Source organism: Lontra canadensis, unplaced genomic scaffold (assembly GCF_010015895.1).
Source record: "Lontra canadensis isolate GAN:19392208 unplaced genomic scaffold, GSC_riverotter_1.0 scaffold53, whole genome shotgun sequence".
In the NCBI taxonomy this organism is placed as follows: Eukaryota; Metazoa; Chordata; class Mammalia; order Carnivora; family Mustelidae; genus Lontra; species Lontra canadensis.
In genome coordinates this window covers 2,312,755-2,323,753 of record NW_022631047.1, presented here as the reverse complement: position 1 = coordinate 2,323,753, position 10,999 = coordinate 2,312,755, and the positions used below count along the sequence as shown (strand labels likewise).

General features: G+C 49.0%; 2 protein-coding genes across 3 annotated transcripts; one reads left to right on the top strand and one right to left on the bottom strand.

Moving 5' to 3' along the window:
- Positions 1–2,812: 2,812 nt before the first annotated feature.
- Positions 2,813–5,744, top strand: CDK4 (cyclin dependent kinase 4). Of its 2 annotated transcripts, none has more exons than XM_032874601.1 (8): positions 2,813–3,026; positions 3,473–3,709; positions 3,850–3,985; positions 4,102–4,269; positions 4,404–4,513; positions 4,767–4,817; positions 4,953–5,088; positions 5,332–5,744. In XM_032874601.1, exons 2-8 carry the CDS (start codon positions 3,492–3,494, stop codon positions 5,422–5,424), a joined length of 912 nt encoding a protein of 303 aa, XP_032730492.1. In that variant the 5' UTR covers positions 2,813–3,026; positions 3,473–3,491; the 3' UTR covers positions 5,425–5,744. The 2 variants fall into 2 exon arrangements, with proteins under 2 accessions (XP_032730492.1, XP_032730493.1); XM_032874602.1 differs by having other exon boundaries at positions 2,816–3,026; positions 3,575–3,709.
- Positions 5,745–6,186: 442 nt separating this feature from the next.
- TSPAN31 (tetraspanin 31) lies at positions 6,187–8,739 on the bottom strand. The gene is made up of 6 exons (XM_032874603.1): positions 8,459–8,739; positions 7,816–7,983; positions 7,485–7,565; positions 7,011–7,142; positions 6,583–6,696; positions 6,187–6,483 (listed from the first exon to the last, which is right to left on the bottom strand). The coding sequence occupies exons 1-6, from the start codon at positions 8,519–8,521 to the stop codon at positions 6,409–6,411; spliced, it is 633 nt and encodes a 210-aa protein (XP_032730494.1). The 5' UTR covers positions 8,522–8,739; the 3' UTR covers positions 6,187–6,408.
- Positions 8,740–10,999: the final 2,260 nt, after the last annotated feature.

Genomic DNA, 10,999 nt, shown 5'->3' with positions numbered 1-10,999 from the left:
CGGGGCGGGAGCCGGGGAGCCGGTGAGGGATGGAGGGAGGGGCGGGGCGGGGAGCGGGAGAGGAGAAGTGGCCGCGGCTGCGCATCCCCGCCCTGCCCCGCACGAGCAGGTGTCCCCAGAGGCGGGGGCGAGTGTGCGAGCCCGGGGGGAGGGTGGAGGGAGGGGAGTGGCCAAGGGGGGGTGTGCACACGGGTAAAGAATAGGTGTGTTAATGGGGGTCGGGGGAGGGATGGGAGCGGCTGAGGATGGAAGGTGAGTGGTCGAAGACAGGTGCATCAGGGAGGGAGAAGCTTGTGCAAGATGGGAGTGTGCAAAGAAAGAGCTATGCAAGTGTCTGAGGTGTGAGGAAGGTGAGCAAGAGATGGACTCAAGTAATAAACACTTTTAAACAGAAGACCGATGGCGCAAAATAGATGAGTGTGTAAGGGATGCAATTGGATTGTATGAAAACAGAAGAGTGTAATTGTAATAATGTGTGAGGGAGGTGAGTGAGCAAGGGAAACAAGAGTGCTTAAGGGATGAGAGTGTCTTTCCTGGTACTCTCCTGCCCCACCACCCTACACTGAAGTGAATTCCACACACACACCTACACGCAAGCAGCTCTTTGGTTTTGCTTTTACAGAGGTCTTGACCCTAAGAACCAGTTCTTCCCCCTCATCACATTATTTCTGCCTTACACTGATATCCTTTCTCTCCAAGGCTGAGGGAAAAGGGATTCCAGAGGAGCCCTTTGGGTCAAATGCACTGGAAAAAAATTAATTAGTAAAAGAGTAATTAACAGGAGAAGGGAGGGTATGGAACCAGGGACAGACTGCCAAACTAAGTCTCCTCAATAAAAGTGATTAAGGAGAGTAATGCTTTAATGAAGTATTCAAATGTATTGGGTGGATGGATGAATGAATCACAAAGGGGGCTAGAACCTAAGGCAACATAGAGGATGACTTTTATTCTAAAGACAGTAAGGTGTGGAAAGTGAAGCTGAAGTAGACTTTGCTGGTGTAGGAAAGAAGTTTGAGAAACTCACTTTGCCTGCCACAAGGTTTATAAACCAACCAGTCCCAGTAAAAGAGCCAATAAAACATTCACCTCAGGTCAGAAGCCCCTTAGCCAGTTTAGACCTTGAGGTTTTTCTTTCCAGTGTCCCAGCTGCGCTTGCCTGCAAAGGCCCAGAGCTACAACTATCAGAATGCAAAGAAGGGGGAATCTGTACTGACCTGTATTCCATTTTGCCCTGGAGCGTGGTTTATAGTCATCTCAAGCCTGAGCTGTTATATCCTCCACTAGATGGTTAGGGAGAATAGAAGTTAAGATGGAAGAAGTGGCCAGCGGAACCTGGGTAGCTCAGTCAGTAAAATGTCTGCCTTTGGTTGGGGTCATGATCCCAGAGTCCTGGGATAGAGTCCTGTGCCAGGCTCCCTGCTCCCAAGGACTATGCTTCTCCCTCTGCCCCTCCCCCATTGATCTCTCTCTCTCAAATAAATAAAATATTTTTTAAAAGGTGGAAAGAGTGGTAAATAGAGCTATAAAATGGTTTCAGATTTTAGACAATTTCTTGCAAATGAGATACTGATCCCTTTCTTCCTTATTCTCATTCCCATAAAGTGTTAGGAGATCAGAAAGGAAGCTGGAACCAGTAACCAGTAAGACAAAGAAAGTCAGAGAAACCTCTCTGTTGTCTACCTAAGTGTCTGTGAACAGAAGCTATTTAGAAAAGTCTGTGTTCTGGGCAGGAGCAAGGGCTAAGAAAGCTTGCAATGGGGAAAAGAGAGAAGCAGAACGACCCCAGACAGGGTTTGTAGAAGAGCACAAATGATTCTCATGCAATGCCAGGGTCTGAGGTGGTGGTGGAAGTAACTTTCTTGCACATGCTCACTCCCGTATCTATCCATCTATATATAATGTGTAAAATACACATATATACACATGTACAGATACACATATATCATAGCATCTTAGTGTTGGAAAGAACCTGAAAGGCTAAATATTCCTGTCTCTTGCTCATTGATACCTTCTCTGCCAGAAAGCGTTATTTTAACACTACCAGGAAGGGGTGGAAGTTAGAAGAGGGGAGGGCATTACCTTGACTCTCTTCCTGTTGGATTACTGCATTAATCTACCCTCCATCAATCCTTTAATCCTAGTTTTGCCCTCAAATGGGTATTGTCTACTCTCTTATACGACCACACACACTGTTGGCTACATCTTTACAGACAGCCTCATCATTACTTTAAAGGGCTAGTAACTGAGACACCAAAAAAAAAAAAAAAAAAAAAAAAAACACCCGCATGCACACAGGAAGCAAGCATTCAGTAAAAATTTGTTGAATGAGTGAATGAATGAAACAAAGACACAAATGAGAATGTTTTCCCACGGCAGTGAAGCACAGAGGCGACAGCACCACCTCTGGCTCCCCGTCCCATCCTCCCGATCCCTGACCAGCATATAGAGAATGAGAGACGTGTAGTATGTAGTGAGGCTGTAGCAGCGCTCAGGCTCTGCCTGCAGCCCTGAGTTGGGAATCTGGGTGGCCCAGGTTGCCATGGCACCGCATTGGACTCCACCCTCTCTCGTCTCCTCCGCCGCCCGCCCCCCAACCCCGCCAGGGTCTGGCAGTCAGTCACGTGCGCCGCCGCGTAACCACACCTCGGCTCCTCAGAGCTAAGTCAAGGGGTCACGTGTGGTAGCAACAGATCACGTGGCTGCCATCTCCCCACTCCGCCCCCTTCCCCTCCCCGCCCCCTTCCCGGTCATAGCCTCTCCTGGGTACCCCTCTGCGCATGAGTGGCTTGTCACGTGCCCCGAACGTCCGGCTTTCGCCCCGCCCCGCCAGTTTCCGCGCGCCTCTCTGGCAGCTGGTCACATGGTGAGGGTGGGGGTAAGGGGGCCGCTCTAGCTTGCGGCCTGTGTCTATGGTCGGGCCCGTAGTGTCCTGCTGTCCTGTCCGGAGCTCGAGTGTATGGCGCTGCAGGATCTGGCTCCGCGGCCCCGATAACGGGCCGCCCCCGCAGCTCCCGGCACGGAGTGAGGTAAGTATATCCCCTTCCCAGGAATGGAGACCGTTTTCGCTCTCCACGGCTGCCTACGCGGACAAGTTATGGAAGGGTCGCTCAACGGCGGGAAGTGGGGCAGCGTGTAATTTGTGCCTTTGTGGTCATATGGAGGTGTCATTTTGGGGCCTGGATGTCGGGTCTTCGATGCGGGGGGTGTGTCGTGTGAGATGGAACCCTGTGCGGGGCGCGATGGTCCGTCCCAAAGGAAAAGGAATTTTTTATTTTAGGGTTTTACGTGGCTGGAGGGGTTGTGTTGTCATTGTGTTGCCTGAGGGGCTAGCCTCATGGAAGATTGGAGAAGGGACGAGATGGTGGTGGGGTGTCTTTGTGATGTCTTTTGTGGGAGTCACTTTATTGCTGTAGGTTCATACCATCTGAACTCTGGAAGGGATTTTCGGTGGCAGGGGTCTTTGTGATTGTAGGGTCTTCTCTGTTCAGAGAATGGCTACTCCTCGATATGAGCCAGTGGCTGAGATTGGTGTTGGTGCCTATGGAACGGTATACAAGGCCCGTGATCCCCACAGTGGCCACTTCGTGGCCCTCAAGAGCGTGAGAGTCCCTAATGGAGGAGGTGCTGGAGGGGGCCTTCCCATCAGCACAGTTCGTGAGGTGGCCTTACTGAGGCGGCTGGAAGCTTTTGAGCATCCCAACGTTGTCCGGTGAGATGGTGGAGGGTTAGAAGTGGGTAGTAAAGGGGAAAAGACAACTTTTGGTGGGGAGGAGAGAAGTGGGGATCCTGAGAAAATAGGGGGTCCAAAAGGATTGATCAAGTAAGTGAGTGACCATTTATTCTGGCCAGGCTGATGGATGTCTGTGCCACCGCCCGAACTGACCGGGAGACCAAAGTGACCCTGGTGTTTGAGCACGTGGACCAAGACCTGAGGACGTATCTGGATAAGGCACCCCCCCCAGGCTTGCCAGTGGACACCATCAAGGTGAGTAGGGTGGGTAGACATAGAAGGTACATTGAGACCTTTGTAGTAGAACCTGTTTTGATTTCAGGTATGGTGCCTAGATTCTAGTTCCTCTGTTCCTTCCCCTTCCAAACCAGGATCTCATGCGCCAGTTTCTAAGAGGCCTAGATTTCCTTCATGCCAACTGCATTGTTCACCGAGACCTGAAGCCAGAGAACATTCTGGTGACCAGTGGTGGGACAGTGAAGCTGGCTGACTTTGGCCTGGCCAGAATCTACAGCTACCAGATGGCACTTACACCTGTGGTCAGTAAAAAGATGGGGGTAGAAGAGTGGTTGACCATAGCAGTTGAGAAGTCATGGACTTTGTGATTTTAGTCAAGCCGTTGTGGTTCATCGTAACCCATAGGGTCCTCATGTACTTTTCCGATTCCTGTAAGGTTGTTACACTCTGGTACCGTGCTCCAGAAGTTCTTCTGCAGTCTACATATGCAACACCCGTGGACATGTGGAGCGTTGGCTGTATCTTCGCAGAGATGTTTCGTCGCAAGTATGGGACCCAAGTATCCTGAATTCTCTTGAGTTTCCTAAATCTCGTAATCATAAACCACATCCATTCCCTGCCTATTCTTACATTTAAGTATCACTGACCATTTTGTTCCTAACCAGAAACTCTGAAATGTCCTGGACTAGGAACTTCACATCCCTCTCCTGTGCGTACCCTCGGTTTTGAGCCACTAGCAATAATGACTCTACTACCGTACCTTTGAGAATGACTGCTACCTGTGTTTCTCTTACTTTAGGCCTCTCTTCTGTGGAAACTCTGAAGCTGACCAGTTAGGCAAAATCTTTGAGTAAGTGACCAGCATGGGGAAAACTTTCCATTCTGAATCTTTTTTCTGCTGAGCCCTGGGTGGCAATTGGCTCTGCCTCTGGAGTTGTGGGCTGGAGAAGGACCCTCTTGACCAGAGCTCTCCTGTTACCTATAGCCTGATCGGGCTGCCTCCAGAGGACGACTGGCCCCGAGATGTGTCTCTACCCCGAGGAGCCTTTTCCCCCAGAGGGCCCCGTCCGGTGCAGTCAGTGGTACCTGAGATGGAGGAGTCTGGAGCACAGCTGCTGCTGGTACTGGGCCTGGGCACAGGGTGAGGTTGGGGTGGGAATGAAGCAGTATAAAAGGGACCCAGATCGTCACGGTAACTAAGACTTGGTTGGTTCATGGGCTAGTTTTTACGGTTGCTGTGAATACGCCATCCACAAAGAGGGATGTAGAAAACAGCCTATCCTGGGTATTGTTGGGAGTGAGCAAGTCTGTTTTATCTTTTTTTTTTGTCTTCATGGTCTTTGATCTTTGCCTCCCCTTCTCAGGAGATGCTGACTTTTAACCCACACAAGCGAATCTCTGCCTTCCGAGCCCTGCAGCACTCTTACCTACAAAAGCCAGAAGGTAACCCAGAGTGAGCAGTGGAGTGGCTGCAACAGGACTGTGAGAAGAGAAGCTGTCATTTCCCTTCCTTTGAACACTTGAGTGGAGAGCTCCCCAGTTGAGTAAGGCCATCTTGGCCTTCATCTCTGAGGCTATGGAAACAACTCTTCCCACTTTTTACTGAATATTTGGCTGCCTTAATGACATTCCCCTCCTTCCCTGCCTTTTGAGGCTTATCCTTCTCCTCTCCCCTTACTTTCATACACCAAGGGGTATGTCCCTTGTTCTCCCCTTCCTATCTTGATATTGGGATCTTTTTTATACAGGAAAAACAAAACAAAACAAAGAAATACGGTCTTTTTTTTTTTTTTTTTTTAATATTTCTTTCTCTGATGGGTTTTGCCATTTGGGGATTTGGAAAAACCATTTGGAAGATGGAATTTCCCTATAGAATCTTAAGAGATTCTCCCTAGGTCACAGGGCCTATATAGGCAAGCAGAGAGCCCCTCAACTGGCAAGAGAAGAAAAAGCACTTAAGTTGTTTCTTTGAATATGGAGTTTAAATGGCTTTTATTTTTATATTCACTGAACTTCCCCATACCGGGTCCTGTGTATTGTTAAGAAAGAATTCTTGGTGGTTTTTTCCCCTGGTTCCATCCCTGATTTGCCCTTGAAGCCAGGCCAAGATGTGTTGAGGGGGTCTGGCATGTGGAAGGGAAAAGAGGGGAAACAGAGCTAGGAATGACTCCAGCCCCCATCCCATTTCATGCATTCCAGCAGCTTCCCATATTCTCTTAGGGAGAGAGGGAGGAAGTTGTTCTTTATTCTTTATGATCTTGTTCCCGCTAAACATGTCAAGGCATTACAGCCTGGCTGTTCGGTCATCTTTGGGGGATGTGGCAAAGGATCTTTCCTTTTTCTCAAACAAAAAGGGCTACAGACCCTAGGTTTTCCCTAAGGGAGGAAGAAAAGCTTAGGGAGAATAGAGAGCAGGAGACATGTCAAAAGGATCTAGAGTCTTATAGAAAGGCACTGGGGTTAGCTCGAGGATCCTTCTGATTCCGAAATCTCATTGCTAGCCAAACACCAAGAATCTGTAAAAAGCAAAGGAAAAGAGATTATCAGCAATTCCGAATCTCTGGAGCAAAACCAGACAGAGAAAGGGTATATATGAGAGAACTGAAGAATGTTACCTCTGTAAAGCTAAAGAAGAGTCCAACACCTCCCAGTATTTTCAGGGCTTCATCTGAATGCTTAAGAAACTTTTCTCCACACATCTGGCACGTGGAGCTCCGGCTCTTACAGATCTGAGGATAAAACACGTATGTGTGTTTAGAGGATGCAGAGTTGCTAGGCTTCCCTGTCCCAACACCTGTGGTGAAGGGTCCCAGAAATTATTTACTAGTTTGTGATCAGTATCCTACAGACTGAAATCCCACTTGACAAATTCTCTTAACATTTGTATCCATACCTCCCTCCCGCTACCAGCACATGGCCTCAGGGCAAGAGAGCTGCTAAAGAGAGACCATCACATTCAAACTCTTAAATCTGCCCATTTGGGCATTGTCCTTAACCAGCCTTCCTGCATCTCCCCCCGCCCCCCATCTCTGCACCAACTCACTGCAGTGCAGAAAGCGTAATCCTGTTGATACAGGGTTGTAAGGTTGAACAAGCCACAACAATCAAAACTTCTTTCCAGTTCATCCCGGGTCTTGTTGCTCATGACCCACCAAGAAGCATTGATAACATCTGTCTGGAGAATATAGGCAGAGGGAAGTCATTGGATGCTGCTGACCTTAAGAATGCTCTCACATCTTGCTCTTAGTTCAAGTGCCTCAATCTCCGTATTCCAGCAAAGTCAGTCAACATCCCTCAGAAACAAAGGTGTATTATACAGAAAATGGTAAGAATCTACCTTGGGTTCTTCTGGAAAATACTCATGGGAAATTGCCCAGGCTTCCCAGAGGAAGAAAACAACTGAAGAGTCTGGAAGCAGCGGGCCTACTAAGAGGTCCAAACTGGATGGGGGGCAGGGTAGGGGGGGCAATTAAGAGGATTGAGGGGAAAACAAGTACTTGAGAGGGCGTGCACTTACCTGTTTGCTTCGGTTAATAGCCAGACATGAGCAAGAGATTCCAAACTGGAAGATGAAGACCAAACCAAGGATGATCATGTACTGAGAGGAAGTTATGGGAAAAAAAAAAAAAGTCCTAGATTCCTTTATGTTGCACCTATAATAACCATCTGATGTCATCTGTTCATAGAACTTACAAAGCCATGTTGAAAACAAAACCATCAGCTCTTGTTTCATGAAGTATGGTAAAGGGCAGGGCCAGGAGACATGTCCCCAAGATCCTCCAAGTCTACCTCTGGAACATTCCTAGCCAGTTCAGCCCTCCCAAGAGCCCCACTTAAGGTCAGGATACAAAGAATAGCAGTACTTGGTGGTGGTTGACAGCACCCACCAGTCCGGCCACAGCGATGAGAAGAAGGAAGACTCCCACGGCAATGACTCCTCCGATGATGTGGATGCTGGACACCAGACCCAGACCCTTACCCCAAGCAGCCACTCCAATGAGCAACAAGCCTACCAGCTACAAGAAACAGAGTAGGTTACTTCTATAAAGAACTCTAGCACAGCCAAAAGCCATACAGGGAGTCTTGGACAAAAAAGAACTGTGCGAAGGAGAGGAGGTGTTTGCGCCCGCCAGAGGTCAGAATGGCTGGCATGGGAGTGGGGGCAACAGGGATAGTAGAGTCTGTGAGCATAAAAAAGGAACCTTTAGCTTCATGCATCACTTCTATACTGGAGAAATAAATTCAGAGGAGGGCGGAATGGGGCTTTATTCCCTCAGCCCTCAGTTCATTCCCCCCACCCCCAGATAAACCCTGTGGTCACCGGAAGTCTCCCCTCTTCCCACGGAAGTCCCCTGGAATTCCCTCTTCGCCGGAAGTTCTCGGGAATCTTCCCGGCACCCCCAGTACACCCCTCTTCCCACCGGAAGTCCCCTAGAGATTCTCCCCACTCCTCTTTCCGCTCTGAACCTTCCCCCACCTCCAAAACCTCACCATGTAGACCACGTTGAGAGCGCACAGCGCATTCTTGGAGCAGGCAAAGCCACCGCAAACCATCTCCCCAGCTTTGGGGACCTAAGTGGTCCCAAGGACTTGGGGGGAGGGTCTTGGGGACTGCCTTCTTGGACCCCGACAGCTTCTGTCTCTTTAAATCGAGTCCAGCCAAACCCAATCCTCTGCGCCTGCACCGTCCCACCCCTGCCTCTGGATTGGCGAAACTCGGGGCTAATCCAGGACGTCGGTGGCCTGAATGCCAATCAGTCTGCATTGCGTCACTGACTCGCCTGCTGGCCCCTCCTTAAGATTCTTTATTGGCTGAAACTTAAAACTGGGGGTAGGGCTTCCATAGATTCTTATAGGGATCTGATCCTAAACTTCAACAAACCCCGGATTGAAAGCGGAGCGTTCGGTGGTCGCCCCTGGGAGGGGGCTGATCCGAGGGAGGAGGCTCAGGAGATCCCTAGTGGAAGGGGAGAAGGTGCCGCTTCCAGGGCAGGGTGAAAGGGCTCCTCCCCTCGAGGGAGCGCCCTTCCCCGCCCCTTTCCCCTTGTCCTGCAGTGATCTCACGATGACGCCATTGTTTGTTGTTATTGCATCACACTCGGGAACACCCGAGGAGCAAAACATCGAGCTTCTTAGCCCGGCCACGGAGGCCCCGGGTTGGGCACAGTAACATCCAACAAATCGTCACCCGTTTGCAGGTGTGTCCACTAGTACACACATCCGTTTTTCATATCCCCTCCTAACTGGGTGTGAATATGCTAGAAGTTAAGTGTGTAAAACAGCTGCCTTGAGACAGGGCATTCCTGTATGTGACAAAGCCACAAGCGCAGACCTGAGTGTGCTCGGTTATCTTCAGAGCCCGTGACTGATCCGGGGCTTGCCAAAAAAAAAAAAAAAGTCAAAGGGAGGGTTCTGGAATATGAATAGGGGAAGGAAGGGTCTCCGCATTTTCACTCTGGGGGTGGGCGTAGAGGTTGATCAGTATGCTTATTGTTGAATAAATGCTTTTCATGGAGATGGGAAAAGGCATAATTCCTCTTTCTCCCAAGAGAAACAGTCGCAATGGGAACACAAAAAACCTCCCTTCAACCCCACGGGACGATTTCAGTTTGATTTTGGTTTCTATGACTGCCGAGGCAGGAGAGTCTGCCAGTCAGACTGCATGGGTTCCAACTCTGCCACTTACCTGCCTGGTAAACTTTGGCTCCTGGTGGCTGTTTCCTCATCTATAAATAGGGATAAATAACAATACACCCGCCTCTTGGGTTGTTGTGAGAATTGAATGAGTTGATATATGCAGAATGCTTAGGACAGGACCTGGCACACAGTCAACACTCAGTTATTTTCATCAGGCTATAAGCCAGTGGGTAATCCTAGCCTCCAATTCCCTTATCTCCAACTATACAAAGAGTCACATAGGTATAATCCCCTATCCTTCATGAATTAGTATCAAGAACATATGCAGAAGAGACATTTGGCAGGGCCAGAAAGGTTTGAGTTCTGAAACAAAATGATTAGATCAAATTAGCCAAACCCCCCCCCATATACACCCTGCATCTTCATTCTGTCCTTTAATTCCTCATTCACCCTCTTCTCTTTCAGGTCCCAAATCAAGGGCAAGACAATGGTATTGGGAATAAGGGGAACTGGTTGGCAGGCATCTTGGTTGGGTGGTATAGTGAACAAGAGTACCAGAGTTGAAATCAGAAGACCTAGACTCAACAAGTGTGCCTGGAAGCTGGCTCAGTGAAGGGAGTGTGCAATGCTTGATCTCAGGGTGATCTTGGGTGTAGAGATTACTTAAAAATAAAATCTTAAAAAAAAAAACAATAAAAGACCTTGACTCATAGATTTGTTTCACCTCTTATTGGCCTCTCTGAGCTTTGGTTTCCTTTCCTGTACCCCTTGGGCCTATCATAAAGACCATATATTTGAAAGTGTGTTGTAAACTATTGTTATAGACAATTATTATGAAAGTAATTGAGAGAACATGGTGGTTTTGTCTGGTTATAGTTGCTGTTCTCCTCCATAACCTGTTCTCCCCATAACTACCTGGCCTTTTGAAGCAGGAGGTGGTTACAGTGGGGCAGCTGACTGAGGAAGGGTTATGGAGCAAGATGTAGGTACACGAGCTCTTTGGATGTGGTGGGTACAGAGTGGATGGTGAGTACAATTGCGAGCTGGAATGCAGGACTGTTAGGGTGAGAGACCAAGTGTGTATACATTCCTGTCGGAGTTTGAGACTGAACAGAAATCTGTAGGTCACCAACAGTTTTGGATTGCACCCAAGAAATTGGGACCTGGCTTGGCACATTTTCCTAGCACCAACACCCATCTTAATTAGCCACCTCCTACAGGAGGCTCTAGGATGTTTGTTAAGGTCTCTCCAACCACCTGGCTGAGGAATCCTAGGGGCTGGCTGGCAGAGCTCATGGGCCAACGCTAGAGGGGGTGGGAGGTGCAGCAGGTAGTGCTGTCCCAGGCTGTGGGTTTGAAACTCACCAGTCAGGAAGTGAGGCCGACAGACGGAAG